This window comes from Struthio camelus, chromosome Z (assembly GCF_040807025.1).
Source record: "Struthio camelus isolate bStrCam1 chromosome Z, bStrCam1.hap1, whole genome shotgun sequence".
Lineage (NCBI taxonomy): Eukaryota > Metazoa > Chordata > Aves > Struthioniformes > Struthionidae > Struthio > Struthio camelus.
The window spans coordinates 9,950,664-9,976,462 of record NC_090982.1 but is presented as its reverse complement, the minus strand read 5'-3'; the positions used below and the strand labels follow the sequence as shown (position 1 = coordinate 9,976,462).

The following is a 25,799-nucleotide window of genomic DNA, read 5'->3' as shown; positions in this document are numbered from 1 at the left end:
GTCTAGACCATTTAATAACGGGGGCGACGTTCAAATACCAAGCAGCACTTCCATACATACATAGAGATATGTAACAAGACAGGACCCTTCCTCTCCTTCTTACCTGGGGATATTAATAAAAATGAGTCCTTCTATACTTGGCAACTCCACCTCGTGCTGGTCCACCTGAAGCTTTATGTCTTTGTGAAGATTTCTGGTATGACTTATCTTCTGCAGCCCAACTTTCACGTAAACTCCTTTGTTGTGAAACCTAGGAGCAGGCCAGCATATTGTTACTGAAATGATAAAGCCCAGCATAGTATTCTTCTCCTCATACATGTGATAGCTTTGTCCCCTAGCAGGTATGCTTAAACAATTTTTCAATCAAAAACCTCTGTGAACTCTTCTAGCTTTATTCCAGAAACAAAGTGTAAACCACAAACTGCTACTGCTTATTCCATTTACTTATGCGACAAATTATACTGTTGATTAGAGACCTGCAAAATTGTATCACGGAAAAATCCTTATTCTTAAAATGTTGCCTGAAAACAAAGTTTCTTTGAAAAGTAAACTTCTGGGCTGAAAAACTGCATTTTTAATTAAGACCTACGAGTCTTCATGAAATGCTTTCAAATGTTTGATCATGCAATGACGGATTAAGGCACAAAAACCTTAGCAAGCCTAGGCTTTACATATTGCTGATTTGTTTTAAATATACACAGCTGTAGAAACTTAAAACATGCATAATAATTTTGACCTGTGACAGACTTCTAATGTCTCTAACTTTAGAGTTAAAAAATGAGAAAGAATTAACAAAAACACACAGCAAGATTTAACAGAAAGGTCAAAATATTTTAAGAGTAATGTAAACAAAATGGCAGTGAAACACATAGTCTTTTCCTCTATAATGGAGACGTTGGGATACATTGCCTTCAGGAAAACCAAAAAAGCATGAATTTCCATTCTTTGACCCTATTAGCACACGGGTGTCACTGGAATACAACTCTGCTAAATGTCTCCAGCAGCGTGTCTAAACGGTGCAGGTATTCAAGTGGGGAAGACAGCCAATTTAGCATATGGGTTACAATCAACTCTTCAGATAGAGACTTTTCAGTTTCTTTGAACTACTACATTGGGAACGATTAGTCCTATGCGCTAATAGTTTTACATAGCACAGAATTAGAGGTATGTGACGTGTAACATGATTTAATACATGCTTCTACTCCAGACAAGGCCAAAAGATACATCTATGCTAAGACACGCTTTGTCTGTTTTGAATGCATTAATTACCACTGAAAAATAACAGAATACAGACAGGAAACACGGCACTTTATATATCTCCAAGAGATACTAACTTGTGTTCCATGAAGAAGCAAGCTTCAGAAACCGAAAGAGTACATAGCACAGTACAACGACTGCAGACACAGTCCTGACTTTCATGACTTCTAAGAAAACTGTAATGGATCACTGAGGTCCGCAGGGTCCAGACACACTGGGCACGGCACCCCGTGATGCATGATGAGGTGTGAAAATCGTCAGAGAGAAAGTCCAGTCACTCCATGCTTGCATACATATTCCATTCCTTTTATATATGTCATTAGGACATTGCCACCAAATAAGAACAATCAAAATGATTCCTGTAACATCACAAAGTCACCACCTACCAAACAGTTTTGCAGGTGACTGAGAGAAGTTACAATTAAAATGGCTAATCAAGCGTGTAAGGGTGAACTTTGCACATCCACTGCTACAGAAGGGCACCACTTTTTCATGCATCTACATGGGGGACACGATTACGGGAGAAAGCGTAAGTGGACGCTGCCAGTCTACAGCTAGCTGCAGCACATTACACGTTAGCTTGCCCATCTGTCAGAAAGAATAGCATCTCCTAATCTTTGGTTACATACACTTTGCAGATAGTAGTTTTGCCAAAGTTAATTAGAAAGGCAGGAAGGAAGAAGTCATTTCTGGGAGCAATCTCTCTTTTTTGTGCTGAAGGAAATCAAGGTATATATTAGGAGGCACAACTCTCACTCTAGGTCACTGATGTAAACGATACTAATGGGGAAGAGGCATGGGTCTGCTTAGGTCATCTTTTCCCACGGAGCCAGCGAGTCCTGTACCAGCTTGGCTGCAACACCTACAAGGTGTCTGCCATCCCAGAATTATCTGGGATGTTCTGTGGAGTACAAACATTCACTTAACATCCTGCTAGCTAGATGGATTTGACTTACCATCCAGGGTGACATTACCCTTTGGTTTGTCTTCCTACAAAAGATGCACTCCAAATACGGTCAACATGCACATACCGCCGAATGCTCTGTTGACCACATTCATAAAGCTACACCTTACCAGAAGGACAGTCAAAAGGTCTACTCCTTCAGTTTAGGTAAGTGAAGATCTTGGAATAAAAAAGAGGATCCTATATGGGATTAGTTTGCTGGATTATGAAAGTGAACAAAAGCTTTTAAGTATTACAATTCTGTATGCATCCTTAGCAGAATAAACTGAAGAACACCCTTTTCCCTTACTAAGCCTCATCACCGAGTCCTGACAGGCTCGGGGAAGACACCACAGCATCAACTTAATTAGGTTAACGGGGCACTGACTCTGTTGCTGTTGCCCAAGCAATAAGCACCTTTGCAGTGCTACAAGGCTGCTGCAGAAACAGAGAGCTCTGATACACTGCCCTCCTTCCCCAGGAGGCAGAGGGCTGAACTGCTCCCACCTTGGTGCTCCTCAACCCCGGCTGGATCTTGCAAAGGGAAAGATGTCAGTTTTGCCTCACAGGTAGAGAGGAAATGCCTGGTGAGGGAAAGCAGCAAAAGCATGGCTCATCCAAAGTGCTGCACAGTAACCTGGAGCATCACACCCTCAGTTACAAGAGTCGTCCCTACGTAAAGTCAAAGAAACGCAGGATGCTCCTGGCTCCAAGAGCAACTGGCAACGGTAGAGTAGCTTTTACAGCATCGGCTATAACAGCTCACCAGCCCTCTAAATTTCAAAGGAAAAAAGGAGAAAAAAAAAAAAGGTGTCTTGGCACTCTCGATGAGGCCCAAACCTGCTGCCTAAGTGTATCCTGGATCCTCTCTTTCTCTGGGGCACGAGTTGCTTGTGGGCAGGTACTGCTCAGACCTGCTCTGGGTGAGCTGGTCAGGCAGTGCTGGGGCAGTTCTGGGCTCAGCCCCAATGGCTGTGAGCCAATATCTCTGACTAAAATGCTAAATACCATTATGGGATAGCATGGGCACCTCCATGGCCCCATCTACTACAAATTTGCCTGGACTCTGCAGCAGCAAGACAGGAAACGGATTGAGAGCAGGGAGTCAAATAGATACCTCCACTGAGGAATGGAAGAAGGTTGGGAGAAGTACTTCTCCACCTCTACACTGTCTAAAAAAGCAGAAATCCCAAACTTCTAAAGAGCCAAGATCACACATTTCAATGGGAAGTACACTTGGTAATCAGAGAACTCTAGTACCAGCTCTCGTGTAACTTGTATTTTATTGACTACTCAAGAAAATATTGAATATAGCTCAAAAACAATCATTCTGTTTCCTCAGCTTTTTCTGCTGTTGCCTAACTCAATATTGACTATCTGAAGCAGAACATCAGTATAATTCTTTTTTACTTGTCTATCACAACAACAAAACAACTGCAAACACCAGCTCCACTTTACTCCAAAGTAAAATGGAGATGGTATGTTGGGAACAGCTGTAGAAGAAAAAAATGCACTGCAAAAAGACTTTGCAGAAGGTATTTCTTGCAAACCCAAAGGGAAGATCTTCTGCAGAGAAACTGCAGATTCTCAGAGCTGACTAAAATATATCCAAGGCTGTACTGATCATCAGCGCTACGCCTAGTTATCAACTGCATTATGAACACAGATGAATTTTGTTTAGCCTTTTGCAGTATGCAGAACAATCAATCCTATATCCTGAGAATTTAACCTTTCTATTAGCAAAGAAAACAAAGGAAGAACAATGAAGTGCTTCTGAAAAACGCTTCTTTCATGTTATTTGTGATTATTAGTTATGATATCAATAGTTATGTCAAACACTATCAAATTGCCTAAGTCTGAACAGTTTAGAAAATGGGTAAGGACAGGTTAATGCTTGTTAACTTACTTAAGAGTTTCTGACCCCTCAAAAGCCAGTATTTGGTAACTAGACTGATGGAAACAACATCTATACATAGCTTACTGGAAGCTTAAGTATTCCATACTGTGATTTATATTAGAAATTTTAACATGCATCTCCGGTAGCAAGAGAAAGTAAGACCATCAACAACTACTTTCCAAGCTTTCACGAAAAAAAAAAAACAACAACAACAAGAAAGCCAGCCTTTGAGAGTTACTAAGAAGCCAAGTGAGTTGATGCAAAAATCTAGACTTTTCAGAGCTCTTGCCAGGTGCTGCTTATCAAAAAGGGTAGGTTTGGGGATTTTTTTTAAAGGTGCTGGATAAGAAATCTATGTGCCAGGCATTCTACTGAAATTTCCCACGAGCAGTAATAACCAGCTAGGTAACATCTCTCGGAAGTAAGCAAAGCGTTCATAACTGCAGTACACAGCACAAAGAGTTATCAAGGAAAATAACGTGCACCTCCCACCCAGTCCAGCAATCTTACCATCCCATCTCGAGAAAACCCCACTGCAAAAGCTAAGGGACGCTAGAACTCAGAGCAGTGATTAGAACCTGTTTGGGTGATTTTACTGAGATGATTTTACTGACCAGAAAACAGCATCACCAGATTCACACGGAGAGGACCCAAATGGGAAAAAAGTGAATCAGACAGCAGCTCCTGCAGCACACTAAATCCCATATATGAGAAACCAAATGACCAAAACTATCAACCTGCCGCCCCAAAAGATAGAGCAGCTTGGCATCTTGGCAAAAAATTCTGAACTTCCATTAAGCTGGGCAGAGTATTCTCTCTGCCTCACCTTTCAGCCATGAGAAGGGCTGTCCCAGCAGTCTCTTGCCGATTTGGGATGGCACAAAGATGATGTGGTCTCTCCTATAACAGGCAACCCTAAAGACTGCTGCAGGATCCCATGGGAATGGGGAATGTAGGCAGATGCTCTCATTTGTGGTTTCTGACCATGAAAAAATACTCACAAAGCACGGCACTCCACAACTGAAACGGCATCACAGCAAAAACATGCACTGTTTCTATCTGCGCTGTGATGCAAGTTTGGGTCTAAATTCCTTGCAGGGAAATCACCATTGAACTGTGAGCTACTAGCCAAAGGACAAGGACACCTGAGCAAGGAAAGACACTTTCTCTCTGCAAGGAGAGGCCAGAAAGCACACAGTTGCCAGGATGTTTACCAGCCTAAGGTCTTGATTCAGAGAGCACTCAAGCCCATTTTTATTCCAAGGAGCACCCACAGTCTCTACTGCCACAACATCAAACTTCCCGTCCCGCAAGCAAGAGCAGCCCGTTCCACGTGTCAGCAGCTGTTGCATCTGGGCTCAGGCAGACACCTTTTAGTTATTTTATGGAAAGAAAGAAAAAGAGCATGCATATCCTGGGAAAGGGGAAAGCCAGCAATTGTGACAACCATTGCACTGGCACTGAAGGGCAGCAATCGTGTCGGCAGCACTGGACTGCGTTACCTGTTTGTCCCCTGCAAGACTGTACACCTTTACCTCAGTATCAACTCATTAGCTCAAGTTCCTTTTCAAGATCTCCAATTATGAAAAATATCTAATCCCTTCTGGTCTCCTTCCACACATGATCTTCAAGACATCCTCCTTGCACTGTGTCCAAATATGTATGTAAAAGGCCTGCAAGGAAGATACCAGGTCACTGCCTACTGCACTGCAGATGCTGCACGCTGCGGGCTGGCTGAGATAGACTCAAAGGATAAAAAGCACACAAGGCAATAAAGGTCAGAGCATAACGCTTAAAGGCAGTGGCAATAAGGAAAGGATGCATCTTCTAAAGTGCTGCAGCTCTGCAAAGTCATAGTAGTATATTTTAAAGGCACAGTAAGCGTAATTCTTATATTGTTTTCTCAAATAAGTCTAGAATGATTTTATACACTGGCTCAGGCCCTACTATATGCAAACGTATTAGCTGAGGTTATTACCTATGCTGATGTTCTTACTTACGCAATTCAGTGGCCTGTTGCATTAATAGTAATTTATGTACCACAAACAGTCTTACTATTACTCTTACTATTACATTTTAAAGAAAATATTTGAGCAAGAGCTGTGTCGACAGACAGAATACTGCAAGAGGGATGGGATTAAACATCATTATACTCATAATCAGTCAGAGAATATTCGTAATAATAAGGACTGGAATACTGTGCAATCGCAGTTGTCTTGTTCTGGCAACTGAAGGACAAATTAGAGGACATTAGTTCACAAACACAGGGGAATAAAAGGCAGTCAGAAATGGTTTCTATGACGAACTACTGATTAATTACACAAATGCAATTTCTTTTTCTCTTCAGTTTCAGTGATTACAGGAAGAAAAAAATACATATTTTTATTGATTGATCTGCATGCCAGCAAGGCCAAAGCCTTCAGAGAACATCTTTTGTACTACATTCTCTCAATTAAGATTCAGAGATTTTTTTTTATCATTATTACAAGCACGGCGATACTGCCATAGCAGTAAGCAAGTCTTCAACCTATCAAAAAGCCCAGCAGGGCAGAAACTGTATGTACAAAGATGTGCTGAGCAACGTGTTTATTACTCTCGTAGCAGCACTGACCTTCTTTCTACTAAAGGCTTTGAATAAGAGATTTCCATTACCCTGAAATTTCACTGATATTCGATATTGAAGATATTGGCAAATAAGTTATCCTGCTATCCTGAACAGTAACAACAGTTTTTCCAAAACACTACTCTGGCTCTCTCACTTGGAAAAACAAAACCCAAACCCAAATAAATTCCATGTGTAAGAATTTATAGTTAATTTAATTCCTCCTGTGCCACCCCTGCCTCAAGTAATATTATTTGTAACATTTCAAGATTATCAGTCATGGTATAAATGAGAAATTATGAAATACCACAATACACAAAGATTTGCCCCCCATCCCTGTTTTCCGCCAGGATTACCTGCTATTAAATTTCCCTGGTTCTTCCTCTCTAGCATGATGAAAGTCCAAACTCAACTCTGCATCGATGCCAAGACCACAGTAATTGTTCATCTGTACAATCTGACAAAAAAAAAAAACCAACAAACAAAAAACACCCCCGCATTATTGCCTCAAGGCTTACAGTACAAACCAAGGTTTCAGAAAAATTTCAATGGAAAGAATGTTTTGTAAATGATTCTTCCAAATCATCTGCACCTTGACAACAGACCTAAGAAAATAAGCTCCAGAGACATCGCAATCAAAATAGCGCTATATGGACAATTATTGATATAAGCAGTAAAACTACCTAAACTATCAGGAATGTCAAAATTTAATCTTAATTACAAGAAACTTGAGCACAGAAAGTTCTGTAAATGAAGAAATAAAACCAACGCAACTTTTCAAAGTGATTCTATGCAACAGCTACACAACTCATTGAACATTAATACCACCATTACGTTTGGCATTAACCATGGATTTACCATGACATCATTAGGTAGATCCTTTCCCTTATCTTGGAAGGTAACTTCCTTATGCTAGATGAGTAGAGAACTCAATTTCACCTACTCAGTTGCATTTTAAATAGCTCCCTATGTGCCAACCTCAAGTTTCTACAGATTTCAACTACTTTTGTTATTAATTCTTCCTTTGCGTGCCACTTCATTGCATAGCTTTTTCTATCCTAGTTCTTGACTCTCTTACCACTTCATCTTTAAAAAGCAGATTAGGCACTCTGGGCAAATCTACCCTGTCTCCACCAAGTTAAAAATAGCTGGAACCTGAACGATTTCAATTCTCAAACTGACATTTAATGCCTAGGATTTTCCAGCAACTAAACTACAATCTAAGATAAGGGCTGACCTCCTTACAATTTTTCTGCTCTCTTTTCTCTACCTCCTTTTTGTCCAATTCCTTGGTTTGTCTGAAAATAAACTGAAACGGGATTCAATCAAAGCTCTAAGTCACCATCTCCGATCAATATTTTTAATTTTCCTAAAACAGAAAGAAGTGACATGAACCAAGGAACAGGGACTTTCACTCCAAAAATAATAAAAAGTAATAGCGCAGACGGATGGATATCCTTTCAATGGCAGTTAGACGACAGAAAAAGATTTATACCCCTTGTGTATATTAGCAATTGACAGACAGTTTTCCCAACTGGGGCAAGAAAGATCAGAGTAGATTTTTTCTTCTTTTGACTTGGGTTTTTTGGTCAACACTCTGGTTTCACTAACGTTTCTGGAGAGCGTTCGGCCTTCCTTCAACAAGCTTTCCTTATTTCAGAAACGTATGTCTTTCCAACCGAAGCATACAGGCATGCCATTGCCACATAACTCTTTTCATTAGTCCCTCTTGTACATAATTCCTGCCAAACAACTGAAAAGGTGTTTGGCAAACAACCAGTCTTACCAAAACTGAAGTGCTAGATTCAGACGTATGCCATGTTTGCTAAAGAACAGCTCACCAATAGCATGCACAAAGATATAAGAGCAGTAAAAGACTGAGCAATAGAAGAGTAAACTCTGCTAAATCTATCTTCTTTGCAACTTTTGGGAGAACAACAGTTCCTCAAAATCAAGCCCCAAAGGCGCCCAGGCTCACCTTCGGAGGCTCAGGTTCTGTCACACCATTCTCTGCACCTTCAGCAGGCTCTTCGGCATCCAAAAGGATAGTCCAGCGATCCATAAGTACATCGTCCGCCTCATCCACGGAAATCAAAATAGAGTAGGGGTCCTCCCCACTGTAGCCAGCTCCCCAGCGCAACACCCTCCCTAGGTCATTACCTGGGCAACAGTGAAGAACCCCGAAATACAGCTGCATTTAATCAGTTAGCAAAAGGCATAAAAACATCAACCAGTCCTATTCTACAACTCAAATCACAAGAAAATTCCCCACATAAGTCTCGTGGGACTACCAGGTACAAAGCTTCAGATGGAAATCCAAGCTGGATTTCAAGCTCTTGGGCCAATATACAACTGCAGGCAGCAGTGTGCCCACACTAGGGGCTAGCCCACCTTCTGGGACAGAGGATGCAACTGTCATAGAACATCACAAAATAAAGAAACTTCAAAAGCCTCAAAATTAAGAAACTACATACTGCGTGCATGTGGTTTGATAGATGCAATCTGAGGTAAGGGAGAGAGAACAGATCTTTCCCCCCTTACACTAGAAAATAAACATCTAAGGTACCTACATTTCACACCCGTGACAGGCTGAAAACGACCATCAGCTTACATGAGTTAAAAAATGCTGAACTCAAACGACACCTTAACAGGGAAAATAAAACCTCAGTACAACTCTGAGCTACGTGGAAAGACGAGTCTTTGTTCTGTTCTCTGCTGCCCCCAGTTCAAGCTAGATTTTATGTTTATGATAGCAACTTTTCCCAGCAGCTAATCCTTCTGAAAACCCCATGGAGAACTGATCATGAAATAACTAAGCTGCATGAATTTCCATCACCACAAGTTTAATACTGAACTACTACCACAATTCACACATGCACTAAGAAGACACCTAAGTCTCCAAACAACCAGTTTGCCATTAAATAACACGAATCATACCGTACTCAGAAGAGGAACGGAGGTCAGGGCCATGTAACCCTAACAGCAAAGCAGCATGAGAATGAAAAGAGAGTGACTTCAGAGCGCGCCGAGTGCTTCTGAAGTTAGAGCTCACCTGTTCCTAAAGGTAAGATGGCAACGGAGGGCTCTGAACACACCAGCTTGTGCCTGATCTCCTCGAGCGCACCAAGAACCCAACCAACAGTGCCGTCACCTCCACACACCAGCACTCGGAAAGAGGGGATTTTAGAGAACGTGTGAAATCTGCATTTAGAAAAAGAGCAGAAGGAAGACAAAAGGTTACAACGTAGTATAGAAAAGACAAAGTCTCTCAGTGTTTGATCTTTCAGAATCAAATTTAACCAAGTCAACAGATTCACACCAGCTTCCTTTCACATGCTTAAAAACAGTGAAAACCACAATGTCCTATGGCTTCTCACAGCTCGAGATAATAAGTTAATGGAGTTAATGAGTTCCTGTCTCACCAAATACAGAGATTTAACTATTCACAGTTTTAATTTGAACATCTATGATTCTCTAAAGCTTTGTGGAGATTACCATTAGGTTTCTTGAATTAGCACTTTCTACCCTGTTAAGTGTGGTGTTTAGACGGCATTTGCAGCACAGTATATAGCACCGTTTTCTTATTCGCTCTCACACTTTGTGACTTTTCATCCTTCCATACCAAGACATACTGCAAAGGAATTTGTAACGCCCATTTCACAAGGAGCAATAAGCAAGTGAAAGCATTTTGCCATGCAGCTACAGAAAAATTCTATGGCTTTAACAACGTTAATTAACCACCTGAGTTGAGGCTTGAACTACATTAGAAGGACAGTCGAATTGCACAGTTCTGACAAAAAACTTAGTGTGCTCCAGTTGTTCCTGCTTCCTGCATAAGCTCCATTTCTCCAAGGAAAACTAGGAGAATATTTGCTTTGAAGAGCTTGTTAAGAGTTGTTGTTAAAGCACTGCTAAAATACCAGCCTACTCTGAGTAAACTACGACCATCAGTAGTTTATCCCAGTGATACGGAGCTGGTAACAAAACTACGTTCGTTAAATCAAGTAATCGGTTACTGCCTCCCTACTAGCACATCGTGTTCGGTTGCTTATATTTAGAAACGTTGCAGCTGTTGTAGCAGGCCCTGCTAATTCTGCAATTGCGGCCAAGTTCCAGGAGTCAAGATAGAAATTTTTTTTTTATAATTTCCTGTTAGTTTCTATGAAATATCAGAAGAAATAAACGCAAAAATGAGCACCACTGTCAGGCAATATGACATTTCTCTTTCCAACTCTGTTTTATCGTAAAATCTTTTTACTTTTAATAGTCATTAGCTATGCATTATAATAAAGTTTGTATAACTTTCCCAGGACTGGACTCTACTCGCCTTGATATGAGCACATGCATCAGGAACTACTCTGTTCTCTTTTCTCTAGAAATCCGAAAGTTTACATTTGTTGTCAGAATAAGAACCAGTTGGAAGGAGTGATCCACCACTCTGGTCTTCAGGCGTAAAAGGGAAGTAATTTAGATCTACTTATCCAGAGAACAGATGCAATTTAGATCTTCATATCTGGTGAACCCGATCCTTCCAAAACAGCTAATAAAATAACATCAACCATAAAGTGAAGAAAATACAATGACTTACCCAGGCAGTGGGCCACCATTAGTAAGTTCAAAGACCTGATGAGGATTTAGCAGCTTTCTGAAACTGTACAGCAGATCCCGACCTTTTAGACCTCCACTTTTTGGATTCACAAATACAAGAAGTGGGCAGCAGTTCTGTGGTATCTTGGAAGCCTGACAGGAAAAAAAAAAAAAAAAAGTCTTACCCAAAAACATGACTGTGGCAGGAAAATCACTACAGCATTTAAAAATATTTCCTAGATGCTTATTAAAAAAAATCTATATTCAACAAATAACAGATTCAACGTCCACATAATGGACAGACAAGTTACGGATCTTGTTCTTCTGGAAACTCAAGAGTCCTTTCCCCACTCAAACTACAGAGTTGGCCTAATGTTAAAAACAGAGGCACTATAACTAGGCCTTGCTAAAAATTGTCAGCAAACAGTATACGGAAAAGTACAGTTTGAGGGATAAAATGACTTTCAGAATCATATTAATTCAAATACTTTCCTTGCAAAAAGAGAATGCCTTCCAAAAACCAGCTGAAACGTTTGTTCTACATGGTTTCTAAGACAACCACAAAACTTAAATTATAAGGACAAAACATTTCAACATTTTCAGGGAGTTTAGGGCAGACACTGACATAACTCTCCCTACGAGAAGAAGAGACCGAAAGCGTCTTCTAAAAATACGTATTTAAAATTTTAACCAGGGAGATTTGGTGCCAGGACCTTACGGTGCTCCCACCTCCCCTCCTGACCTGCTACAAACATGGCACTCAAAGTGCAGGACTGCTGCTGAGGAGCCTGGTACCCTTCCAGAGGCCATTTCAAAGAGAGTCACTACAGGGCAGAAGATAATATATGAGGTGATTTCCTGAGGTAGACAATGTACTGTGCAGAAGCAGTACCTGTAGTCTAAACAGAGATCAGAACTTCTAATCATGAGAAATACTACCTAAGAACTGGGATTAAACCAGGTCTTAGCTCATTATGCATAAAACAGAAAATACCTGGACACCTTCTATTCCTTCTGTCACAGGGCTTAAGACCTTCATATGGCTATTGGGCAGGTTTAAGTTAAAAAAAGTTTATCAGGCATTTCAACAAGCGTGTCTCAAAACAGAATTGTTTGCCACAGTTCCTAAGTTATGATAATTTGTATTTACGAATTGGACAGCATTCAGGGAACAGTAATTTGTCACGTAGCTGACGGGCCGAATTCAGGGAAAAGAGCAACAATGCTAAATATAAGTCATTTAGACAAGAATGATTTGGAGGAGGAGAAGCAGTGTGACAACAGCTTACAAATGGGAAGAGATACCAAAAAGCTACAGAGGGGACGAGCCAGCACCCAGATAACGAGTCAGCTGCTGTGTATAAGTAACCACAAAAGAGCATGAACCATGTCTAAGAATGGAGAAAACAGGACAAACAATTGAGTAATGTTTTGGGAAAGCAAACTGCAGCCTGACACTGAGATACCCCAAATCATTGCTTACTCGTATGCTGATCTGGATGCTTAAAAATAAACAATAGCTGTGTGCATCTCAGTATCAGATACCTGCTCTGGTGCCCCAAAAGACCTGGGCACTAATGCTCTGAAAGCGACACCCTGTCCTATGTGTCAAGGCATCAGCAGCTACATAAAAAACGCTCTCCTCTGTGTCACTGCCTATATGGGAAACATCTCCTTTCATCAGCTGTGATTTGTAGACCCAAACGGAAAACACACTAAGAAACGAGAAACAGCAGGCACGTATGCATTGCTCCTCTTGCTCCTTCCTTCCTCTTGCTTTAGATTCTGCTGAACAGAGACATTCAGCTTCAAAGAGGATATGTTTTCTCCACAAAATTAGACAAGGACTATTTTGGCTGACAGAGAGACAAGAGAGCTACATAGCCCTGCTGTCTCACTGTCAAGGCTTCTCGCTGCCAGCAAAGCAGCTAGACTGGGCAAGACAAAGGTTGCACAGCAGACCCCACAGGGAACCCAGCTTTAACCTCATGGACCACCTTCACACCCTACTGTGCAAGACTGCCAAGTCAAAAAATCTCCCACCTCCATATTCAGGCTTTACTGAAAAAGGGGAAGCAGTTATTCACATTGTGCCTAACGTGAAAAAAGCGGGGGGAAGGAGGAGGGGGGAAGGAATATATTTATTTCTGCTAAGTACACAGAAAGCATATTTGTAACCAGCAAAAGGAAGTCTAAGCAAAGCAATGCGTGCCACTGTTGCGTGAAAGAAGAAGGACTTCTTGAATTGTAATGTCAACATCTCCAGGATCCACACATCCCAGCTAGAAAGCTGAATTTCTTCCCCTCTAGCCTTCACAGGCATTAATAAAAATGGCAACCGAAATTCTGACTTCTTAATACAGCCCTTCTTGTTATCAAATCAGCTACCGCACTATCATCTGCCATATCCCATTACGAAGCTTTCCCTTGGAAACTGCTCATGCAAGCAGCAAAGGGCTCTGAAAGGAAGAGAAGCTTCCCACTGGATACTGGGGCAAACTGCTCCTATCCTAAACCCCTTGTTTCTAGCTTCTGCTCTGCGTTGCATCCTCACTCGCTTGCTTCCCGCTTTTCTCTCATTTTGCTTTCAATCATTTTAACGTTCTTAACGAGATAAGCTATCTGAAGTCTCGAGCCTGGTTCCACACTCAAAAGCTTCTGGCGTTCAAAAAAAGCAGAATGAGAGAGAAGGGAAAGGAAGAGAAAAATAGAAATAAAAAAAAAAAATCATCTCTGTAACTCAAAGTAAACAAATCTTTTCCAAAAGAGAGTGACAGGAAAGAAGTCAGCCCAAAACTTTTGTCAAACAAATACCTTATTAGAACGAAGACAAGAGCGTCTGACTACCTTTTCTTCGTCAGGAAATTTTCTTGTAAAAATACTGATCGTGGACATTTAAAAATGACACACTAAGCACATGTTTTATATTACTTGCTTTAACAGAGAGTTTCTAAAGTACTGGGTTTAAAATCAAGTAACTAAAAAAATTCAGAAAGATCTTCAGGGACTCGCACTGATTCTTGAGACTTGGTAAGGTCTCAGACATTCAAATGCACAGCTATGTTCTGGAAAGTGGTCTGAGATCTTACCCAAGCAAATATATTACTGCAAGTATGTATTTACATCTTCCCACAAAATTGCCATCTAAACTTCCTAGTTGCCAAGTGTTAACCCTGTTAAAAAAGAAACAGTGAAACAGACATCCTCAATGCAAGTAAGAGTCACAAACACCGCACAGATCGCCTGGACCTAAGAAAAGATCTACGCGGAGTGCAATGCACCTATGCAGAACACACAGAAGCATTCCAGAAAGGCTAGGGGCTCTCTCTAAGTGGGCTTTGCCTTACGTTTAACTTGCTTCCAACCATCACTCTTCGTTAAACTTAAAAGAGCAAGAAGCAACGCTACACCCCTGAGGGAAAGGGCAACATTTACTTTTAAGCAGGGGCCAAAAATTCCACGCCAACGAGGTTTTGAGGTTCACACTGCAGAGCAAGGCCACGAGTACTGTGACCAGAAGGATCTCGCTCTTACATGGTGGAATTTTTTTTAATCCCCTAACAAAACCCCAGTTGGGGACATGTGAATTATAGCCTGTTACTCTGCAGAAGGGAACGCGTGACTCACAGCCTTCGGATTCCCTTCCCTCTTTAGCCCTGACTTTGACGCTACACTTGAAAACTGAAGTTTGCAGAGGGGTTTTGTGCTGGCTGATGTTCAGGAAGGAATTTGTTGCTTGCTTCTCAGAGACAGCTAACAGAGGGCGTGTGATTTACACACTCTGGCAGCCGCTGCACATTGCTTAATTTGTCAGGATTAGCATGAAGTGGCTTCAGGCTCGTGCAAGATATTTATTATTCAAGCTAATCCCCTTTCTGTCGAGGATACTGTATAATCGCATCTAATCACAAAACAGAACAAGGTGTCCTGTGCCACAGGCCTGTCAGCTAGACGTTCACAGTGTATCTTCCTCTATCCTGAATTCCTTCCAGGAACTGCAGAGATCTCTACACTGCAAGTAAATTTGACATTTGTTAATAGGCTGTCACCAGCATCTCCCATGTACAAGTACTCATCATTTCCCAAGAGCAAGACTCCTCCTCCCTGGCCAGACGGGATGGTCCTTGCCTCTTATGAAGAATGATGTGCAAGGTATGCCAGCACAGCTGGAATCTCAGCAGGAGCTCAAGGAAAGGCTTCTATACTTTTTGGGGAATTGCTGCAACAGAAGAAGGGCAGAAAGTAACCCCTCACAGTGTTTTGGTTAAAGGGGTGATTAAATGGGCAGGCTTTTAAGTTGGACACATTTGTGTACAGAATTAGTGGAAATGAACAAAATGGAAAGTTTTAACCACTTGGAAAATGCCCATCTCTTTTTTTACTACTTAGAAGGAACCTAAATATAATACGCTAGAGGACGTTTCACTGATGAGTGGAACTAGTGACAAAACATCAAAAGATCGTCCCCTTTGCAGCTGGCATAGAACAACTACCTCAAGCTTTTGTTTGTTCAGTAATTCTGTGAAATTAGCTTTCAATTCAAAGATTCAGCTTTGCAATATCTCCAGCCTAACATGCTACCAAACAGCGGTACCGAAATGCTTCAGTATTAAATGCACTAGTACAGCAGCTTTGTAAAACACTGCGTTTTCTCACATTCTAATAAAAAGAGAGTGTTTTCATTCATCTAAATATTGTGAAATGAAAAGGTATTTGAAGAAACTCTTAAGTGAGCAAGATCATGAAATGGCACAGGAGTACTACCACACTCAGTCACATCAACTGCATGACTTTGCAAGGAGCACTTAGTGCAAATTGATTCTGCACTCAAAACTTTTCAATAAAGATAAGAAGAGGATGAATTACTTCTGGTAGACGTGACCATGCTAGATTAGAACTAGGCCTACACTTTAGGAGGTATATAAAATAGAACAAAGGAATCTAAAACTGCAAAAATGAAGGACTAGCAAAAGCAAAAGACAGAATAGGTGCTACCCACTAATTTATTTCCAGGCTTCCATGGAATTTTAAGAGCTTTTTTTTTTTTTTTTTAATTAGGTTGCCATTTGGAAAAATATTTGTGATTTAAGACTCTGTTGCTTTTAAGTTGTACGATCCACTCTACTTTTAAGACTACACACTGGCATTCCATTCCCATTTTCTTCACATTTCACCCACACGAGGAAAGCCAAACACAGCATAAGTTCAATATTGTGCTGAGTTCCTGTCCAAGTATTTCCTGGTGCTATGTTTAACCGATCACCTATATACAAATATAAGTAAAGGCTGATAGGGTTATAGGATAATCTAGGTTGGAAAGCACATCAGAAGGTCATCTAGTCCAACTCCTGCTCAAAGCAGGGTCAACTATCACTTGCTAATTTACTCTGGGTAATTAACGAATGGTGTAAATTGGACGGCCTAAGCACATAACCTTGTTTCCTTTCACTAAGATGGCGAAATACAAACAATACATGCTGGAATAGAAACAAGATGTATGCGCATAGGTACAGCCCCTGCCCCCTTCCTACACACTTGGAATCCCATCCTAGCAGCCTGTGAAACGGACTTTCCAAGAAATATCTTGCATCAGATTGAAGACAGCATTGTCCACATTTTCCTGGCATCAGCAAGTTCGCTCCAAACATAGATAGCGCCAGAAACCCTGACACACCTACTCAGAAGAGTGGAGTGCGTTCAACTTCATACGCCGTACACCAAATCGAGCCTCATAACGCACTGACTTAAGCAACCACTGAAAACTATTCAACAGCGGTCCCATCCTCACACTGTGTTCTGCTTCGAAGAAATAAAAAACCTTGAACTTTATCTGGTTCAGGTTGCGGGGGAGAGAACTGGCTTCTAACGATCTCAAGAAACATAATGCTCAGGTACACACAAGGACAAGGCTCTCACTTTTTTTGGAAAGGAGGTAGTTTTTAATTTTGCCAATTTCACATGAGCATCGCCATTAGTATCTGCTTACATAAAAGAGAATTGTGCCTTCAAGAAACTTCAACAAGCACGGGATTTTTACATGGTAAGTCATGCAACCAACTGTTCTCGGTCTTTCCGCTACTGAACTTCAGACCTTCCTACCTAAAACTATCTCATAGTTCCCATTAATTGTGTTCTTTGTCGAGTGTTCATCTTTCTGTGAAGCTCTCAAAAAGTCAAACTAAGATCCTCCCTTCATTTGCCGCAGTGCTGCTGCAATGCAGCTCCAGAAAGACAGTATCTTTCAGTAACTAGAAGCTACACAATAGCTCAGCAGAAAGTGATTATGGATTACGGCTACCTTCTCCTTTGGACAACACCTACATTGTCCTCTTTAAAAATCACTCCGCTCAGTGGACCATTCCCCTCTCTTCACCCTGAATCCGCTTTAATAACATGAAGCCTATCATCAAACAAAGTGATTCGCAGGAAGATGATTTGTAACCATAAAGAGGAGTAAACGAGAATCACACTTGAATTCATGAAAGGATTCTTGCGCTAAGTCAAAGCTCTGCTTCACCCACAACCTTCTTTCAGAAAAAGAGCTCAACTTTCTGGACCGGTAGAGAATTCACTACCCTGTTCCCCTAATTTTAATACAGTTTAAGCCCAAAGGGTTTCCCAAATCTTAGCATGTCATACCATCTTACTAGCTAGAAGCTATAAGCACTCAGTAAAAATCCCAATTCTCTTTTCACAGTAAAAGTCATCAAGGGACGTGTTCTCCCCAAACTCTTTCAGAACTCGGAAGTGATCAAGATCCATTGTGAAGCACTGTTCTCCCCAAGGAAAATGCATTTTTTTCCTTCTTCACTGCCAGACCTTATACCCTTTTAAACTAAGAACCAAAATTCAGCCTCCCGCCCCACCACGTAGTTGCTTTAAAGATCCATTTTATATTGCAGTTACTATAGCATTCTGGAAGTTTGGCAAAGGCAGCATTTGGCAGGTGTCAGGGATTCAGTTTTTAAGGGGGTCAATATACATGCTATGTTTTCTCTCCTTCATAGTTGCATACTTAGGCTCACACTTCTTCACAAATCAATAGTCATAGGACAAACGACTTTTAAGCCACAGAAGCTTATCAGACACAGGAAGTATAAGCCCTCAGTATTTCCTCACCACACTGTTTACAGAAACCCGCTGTACATCTGCCTTGAATATCACGTATTTTTATTCATTTCCATCAGGAAAGGTCCGAAGGTAGGAGTGTCTTGATTTTTTTTTTTTTTTTTTTTAACCACAAGTTTTAAATTTAACCTCAACTCTTACCATAACTTCAGGAATCACCACACCGTTCAGAGGCTTGTCATTGACAGTTGTATCTTTAACTAGCATATATATTCTCTCAGCTTCAGAAAAACATGAAATTTCGAGAACAACAGCACCTGTAGAAAGGTGTTAGAACTATTTTTTTAATATATTCTATTTTTAGGAAACCAACTTTATCAAATCACAGCAAAAATTTACTTAGGATATTAATTGGCAATAGTTGCTACGAGAAATCTTCTGCAACATTTGTGATTGCTGGTTATCAGTGCATTAGGTTTTTTATGCTTTTTTTTGTTTACATTTTCCTTCCTATGGCCAAACGCATTCCAGATTTTTGCTAAAGCAAAGCAGTTCAAGGACAAAAAGAACTGCAGCACAAGACTGATACATATTTAAAGACTTCCTTTGTGCTTCAGAAGTATCACCTCTTTCCATATGCTTTACCATAACTAACAGACTGTTGTCAACACGTACAAGTGACGAAAGCATCAGATTTCATTTTATGTTGCATTCTTAAAAATCCAGGAGTTCTATTCACTGGCAATATCTCCGCAGGAATTGCTACGAGCAAAGATTAGGTTTGAGAATCAATTTAAGATCTTTAAGGTGGCTTAGGTCCTGTATTGAAAAGGTAAGAAAAAAGGGCAGACAAAGGAGAGGAAAGCTAAGAAAATAAAATACTGACAAGTTAGTCTGAAATACAATACTCAGTGAGAGAGTTGGAAAACAGGGCAAGAAAAAAATCAAGGAGCCTAACAGACAGCATGTGAGATGCAAGCTGGCAATATAGTTTGGCTGCTATGGCAACCAAAAGTGAAAGAACCAATTTTGGTTATTTCTATTGTATCCTGGGTTAGGAAATCAGAGCTTCTGCAGTGTACTGGTAAGACCCGTACTGCTCAGGAAGTCTCAGAAATATAAAAATACTCAAGTCAGTGAAAAAACTTGAAGAGCAATAAAAAGCACATAGAAAAATGTCTGTAAAAAAGCAAGTACAAAGTAAGCTTGGCTAAATAAAGCTGTGACTTGAGAAGAGTATCATAAATACAGTTCGTCTCCATTCAGAAGCATGAACGAGATAGGCCACGTCTCAAAGTTTTCTGGTTTTCTTTCTGGAAAGTCAGTATTTATGTATGTGGAGGTGGCAAATGCACAAAGAAAAGCACCAAACCGGCAGGGGTTTATACAGACAGCGCTAACTCTAATGCTTTTCAGTGAAAGCTTTCTGCGATGAGGTCTCCGCGTGCCACCGGGACCTTCAACACAACGTTACAGAAGATGCAGCTAACCGTCATTTGGAAATTAAGCCTGCCAAAGCATTTGAAACTTGTCAGATGTGGACTCAAAAAAGCACAAGCATACAAAAAAGTTCCCACGTTTTTCTTCTCAAGTTTACCAAACGCAGGTCCGCACCTGCCCCTTACGCCAGAGCTGCAGAGAGCGGCTGCTTCTGCAGCTCTTGGGAAGCCTTACGGCCTCTCTGTCCTCAGTCGAACAAAATACGTACAGCCAAGAGCAAAGCAAGAGCTCAATGGAAAACCACCTACACGTTCAGAAGGCAAACGGAGAGACGAGAGTAAGCGTCTTCTTCAGGCACCCAGCCACCGAGCCCCAGAGCAGCTCGTTACAGTCTTAACGGGGCAGCTAGGAAACGGTGACCTTGAAACCATCGCTCAGGAAGCGCAAGAGCAGAATCAGACTTTTAGCACTTTAGTAGTCAAAAAGAGGAGAGGGCATGTGAAGGATTTTCGACAGTTCAGAGGGGCTAGCACTGCGCCGCTGAAGCGGAACTTCAGACTCATTTTTATCGTGGAACATTACCACCTTCTACCACACGAGGCGTGAAGCCAACCCCTTTTTTAATACGGTAACATTAATCCACTGTTCTTCATAAATACACTAAAATGTGTTATATTTGATCTGAACAACTATTTGCTTATGAAGTAGACCAGCTACTACTCTGAGGCTTAGAAAACTCAAGTATTAAGACTGCAGTTTTGAAAACAGACATTGTTTGCAATACGTAAAATCTTAATGCTTACCTTGTGCTTGATAAACATGACTCACGGATACTACATTTGCTGCAAAGGGTAAAAATATAAACACATAAAACCTTGGTACACTTAGAGTAAATATTTAAAATATTTTTAAAAGTTACATAAAAATACAATATAAATAAATACTAGGAGTTGTACAAACATAGGGAGAACCGCCAGCTAACACTTTCCCTCTTCTGAGTTTACTTTGCAAGTTAGAAAAGCTAAACGGATTTTCCCAAAAGGTGACTATGAATTCTTCCTGGCATTTAAACTTCAACTCCTGGCATTTAAACATCAATTCCTTTTGAAGCTATGTAACAGACCGGGAAAAGATACTTCACTTTACTGCAGTAAAACACACGATGCCTTCCTGATACTGTTGATGGAATGCATTAGTTGCAACAGTTTTGTTAAAAATCAATTACACGTCTCTGAAAAAGGAAAATAAAATTCATTTTTTCAGCGAGTGTTTGTCTGTAAGTGCATGCACCCAAAGGTCATATTTCTCTACTACACAAACTATATGGAGAACAGCTCATGCAAAAAATTCAGCGGGAAATGAAGGGGAATGGAGGTGCTGATATGCATGTTTCACTTTTAAAAAGGGACTTTTTCTACACTAGGTGGGCTGGTGCCATCTAATACAACTCAAGTAATGCAACAATTATCCCTTGAATAACAGGCTGTCATATCTCTTATGCAACTGCCAACATGTTCAAATAAATTTTAAAATCTCGTGACCGTAGAAAGGAGATTGATTTTGGAAAATAGGTCTGAAAACATTACGAAAAAAACAGAAAAAAGGAGCAGCACACTACTGCATTTTATTCTGTACAGATGAACAGCTCTGAACATGTATTTGCTTGCTTACTTTTGATAGCTAATTCATCCTTGAGAATATTAGTGTATTCTTCAGGAGAAAGCTGAGGGGGAAGGCCACCAACAAATAAATTTACTCGAACAATGGATTTACTGTTTTCCACAATGTAAAACCTTGTTTGATTCATCTGACGTACTGAAGTCTGCAAAAATAAAGACAAATAAGTCACATGACACGGTGAAAAGACAATGATACTGTGAAACAAAATCCCAAATAGTTCTGAACTTTCCAAATCCGTTTCTCTCTAAGCCTAGAAAAAACACAAAATACAAGCAAACTTCAGTCCAAACACTTGGCTTCTCTACAGATAAACCAGCTGGGAGGTAACTGAATATTTACTTTTTTCTATAAAAAGGGGACTCCCTGCTTGCTATAAAAAGTAGCATATTTCAGACTTACCTTTCGTATGTCCTTGAGTCTGTTAAGGATCAGTTCCTGACTGTCCAACACCATCCGCTGAACTAGAGATGGCAAGAACATTAATCATGTTGGAAAGCAGTATAAGTTATTATCAGGCTTAATTAGACCATAAGACATCTGCTGAACCAGAGACAGCAAGAACATTAACTATAGCTGAAAGCAGTAGAAGTTATTACCAGGCTCAATTAGACAACAAGATGACACAACTTTACGGAAAATTCACCTCTTTGAGTACATCTAGCATAAAGAGCACCCAGACCTGAACTACTCAATATGCAGCAGAAAAACCACAAAGGAGCTTTGAACAGCCTGAGCGTTAATTTGCTCAGTGCTTCAACACCATACTCTTTAACAGATAGATAGATAGGTCAGTAACAGCTTGAAGACACTCAAAAAAAACCAAGTAGTACTTTGGTAGCAAGCTAATTGTTTAACAGTAGAAGACTGTGAAACAGTTGCCATATATTAATAAAACCATACCATATATTAATACCATGTATTAATAAAACATTGAAACACTTTTAACCACTTTTGGCAAAAACACAGCTGTAAGCGATGCTTTGAAACAGAGGATCAGAAACCAGTCAAGGTTAAGACATCCACAAGGCGACGTGGACCTTATAAAACGGCTGAGCTTTGGACGTCCACTTGGGCGCAGCCAGAGCCCCGTCCCACCACGTCAGCAGCAGCCTCACCAACGGTGGGACGAAGCCTGGAGCAGTCCGAACCCGACGAACACCGGCTCCGTTCCCGCAATATCACAAACTCCTCGAGCAACGCCAGGACTGCAGGTTTCAGCACTTTACCAGTGCAGGCGTATATTCTCTGACGTGCCAAGGGAAGGAGAAGGCTGTCCCGTGGACCATCTTAAGACTTGAATTTGCCCTTGTTCTGAGAGCAGTGGCAGGGAAAAGCAGAAAAGGAGGAAGGGGGCCAAAGGGCTTACAAATAACCTTTACTAAATAGCTCCAGTTAAGTAACTGATGTCAGTCAAAGGCAGCGCCCCAAAACAGGTGTCTCTGCCAAAGCGTCAATACGCTCCAGAAACCGCTAACAAACCCTGATGTGACGCTGAAGAAAGAGAAGCGAACTGCACGCCCACAAGAAATACAAGACTGAAAAGAGCCTACGTCACTGTTTCAACAAGATGAAGTTTTATTTATCAAGGAATTTACTGTAAAAAAATGAATGTGACTGTGTTAAAATTAAAATAAACGCTGGGAGACCAGATGTGCATTTGGCAAACGTTCCTTCACTTACCTTGCTTACTGCCCATAAGTACTTCTACTAGCTTGAAATTCTGAACACGCTCCGTCTGCCAAAAGATGCAACACGCCATTTTACTTTCTAAACAGGATAGAGTTTTGCCAGATGTTTACATTAAATCAGCGTTATATCAATTATATATTGCACACAGAAAAAATGGAAAATTAAACAGTTTGAAATCGACCCCAGTGTTCTTCCCCTAACACACATCAGCCATGCCAGACAGGGAATAATTTTCATTTAACACATCCAGCCTCCTCTGCTCCTAACTATCTGGGCATCCTCGCAGCATGATGGAGACGAGGCTCCCACATAGCACAGGTAACTCTACCCCCTCAGCGACAAGCCACGCAGCTAGGATATTTCCACAATGTTCTTCCAAGGGCAAGTGTGCCGGGCAGGGAGCGAACATGCTCTGCCAGAAGATCAGCTAAGGAAAAGGCCCGGCAAAAGCAGACTTACTGGTCGTTGTCAGCCTCGCAAACGACGTAATTCCACATATTATCATACATATACGGAAAATGCACCTTTTCCATCGCTGCCGGGGATGGAAAAAAACCCTATGTGCCACAGCTCCTTCTCCGAACAGTACTGCTCGCCGTCAGGACAGCAGAGAGCGCACAGTTCCCTCACAGGCAGGGGAGAAAAGCTGGCAGAGCCAAGATTTCAACCACTTGCTGTCATGACTGCAACCATGGACACTCAGACTGAGGAAGTCTCTTACTTTTATGGGAAGGCCTTGAGACTCAGAGGATACGGGATCTTGCTTTGGGTGCCATGAAGAGAGGTGTTAAAAGCCCTAATTATCTACATTTGCTTGGACTGAAATGCATGAGCGTTATTGGGAGAGGACGTTCAGCACATGGACGTTTTTCATCTTAAAACAAAGATGTCCCATATGTTCATCTTCATACAGACAAAAGAGAAGACCCTTTAAAAAAATATCAACATCAGAGACATTGCAAGTGGACCAAGGAATGAAGCCTCTCACAACCACAAACTAGCTTCTCAGCTGCAGAGATCTGACGAACTTTTTCGCACAGAGTACCTGCCTATCCTGTTCATCAGGCCTCCCATTGCTTTTTTCACACTATCTTGGAGAGGAACCTAGAACGAGGACAAAAGCAAAACCTTGTGCCATACAGCAAACGGAAAGTCTGCCTTGATCACCGCAAGTCTTTTTTTGGACAGAAATAACCTGGGAAGGTTTTCAAGCTAACTCAGTCTGAGAAGCAATGAAATTTTTTAAGACTATAATAAAGATGACTATCTTTATTATGCTGCGAGTACAACAGATCTGCTACCTAATAGCCCATGATGTACTGCTACACTGACAAATACTTGCAAAGAAAATAGGAAAAGTTTTCAGTGAAGCAGATGTTCAAAATTTACTTCAGTCCTTTTCACTGACAAATCACTGTCACAACGTCTAACTGGTAGCTTCCGCCAGTTAATCAATACCTATAGCACCTCAAAAGGAGAACGTTTTCCAAATTTTGTTAAAAGGTCTACAGCACTTGAGGAAAAGAACTGTAACCATGTCACATATTACAGTGCAAAATGAGCTCCATGCGCTGCATATCTGAGGACACTAAGACAGAGATCTACAGTATCTCACCTACTCCAAGCAGCGGCCACATGCACGTCCCAAATCCTGTAAGTAACAGCAAAAGAAAGCAGCCACCTTCTGTGAGAATGGTGCTCCCTGGAGCAGAGGATGCGTGCTGACCTGCTGGCACGCGCACAAACTCTCAACGGCTGAATGAAATACACACACTCGTCTCAAGCCTCCACAGTTCCGGGTCTGATTCAGACTGCCAGTGCCTTGTTCCCTGCAAATCATCCCATCTTGGCATCAAGTGTAATGCAGACTGCCCGACTGAAAAGAGATCATCTTCCAAGTGAAACATGTACATCTATGACATGACAAGACGCATCCAATCTTTTTCCAAGAAGGCTGGAAGGAACGCAGATGGTAAAACACACGGATCCCACTCAGCCTTGGGTCTGAACAGCTGGAAATGTAGTCCAAAGTAGCAGAAAACAGGCACAACTGTTCTAACAATTGCAAGAGGTTTCATACAAGACGAAATAAGCGCTATATCTACATATAAGCATATTCTAAATATTTCAGGACATAGACAACCTGCAAAACATAGTGCAGACCAAGCATCGTCTTCATACAAGAAAGGTTGCCTGACGCAGAAAAGCCAAAGATAACGTTCAGTACAGAGCAAGAACGTCTATAATCAAGATTAGAGAAAGTTTTTAGCATCCTACCAGTCAGGAGAGAAAACGAACCATTCATTTTTCCAAGCAGAAAAACATATGCAGGCCAGTTCAGGGCCACTCAAGTAATGTACAGACATACTTAGGAGATTTATTTTGTTTACCTGCCTTCCAAGCAACGGAAGCACTTCTTTTATCACAGTCTGCGTAGTGCTATCCTTATTTACTCGTAGAGAAACGTAAGCCATTCCCACCCTAGACAGAAAAGAAATACTTCTTATTTTAGGACAGTCTTTTGACCTATCCTTATGTACCTTTTTTCTATCTAAGTTACCATGGGGTTAGCAAGAAATTTGTATTATCGGAAGAAAGTGGTTCACTGAGGCTAATGGCAGATTCAGCCACACAGG

At 41.1% G+C, this 25,799-nt stretch overlaps 1 protein-coding gene across 7 annotated transcripts in view; it reads right to left on the bottom strand.

The window, feature by feature from the left end:
• The window catches only part of DGKQ (diacylglycerol kinase theta), a 113,084-nt gene that overhangs the window by 12,740 nt on the left and 74,545 nt on the right, over nucleotides 1-25,799 (bottom strand). For all 7 annotated transcript variants that reach the window (XM_009677664.2, XM_009677665.2, XM_009677663.2 and 4 more), the window contains 11 exons: nucleotides 25,554-25,644; nucleotides 23,155-23,209; nucleotides 21,874-21,935; nucleotides 21,466-21,616; nucleotides 20,598-20,636; nucleotides 18,556-18,671; nucleotides 11,288-11,439; nucleotides 9,752-9,900; nucleotides 8,678-8,859; nucleotides 7,056-7,156; nucleotides 104-250 (listed from right to left, as the gene is read on the bottom strand). In XM_009677664.2, coding sequence (XP_009675959.1) covers nucleotides 104-250; nucleotides 7,056-7,156; nucleotides 8,678-8,859; nucleotides 9,752-9,900; nucleotides 11,288-11,439; nucleotides 18,556-18,671; nucleotides 20,598-20,636; nucleotides 21,466-21,616; nucleotides 21,874-21,935; nucleotides 23,155-23,209; nucleotides 25,554-25,644 — 1,245 coding nt within the window. The remainder of the gene's footprint in view (nucleotides 1-103; nucleotides 251-7,055; nucleotides 7,157-8,677; nucleotides 8,860-9,751; nucleotides 9,901-11,287; nucleotides 11,440-18,555; nucleotides 18,672-20,597; nucleotides 20,637-21,465; nucleotides 21,617-21,873; nucleotides 21,936-23,154; nucleotides 23,210-25,553; nucleotides 25,645-25,799) is intronic.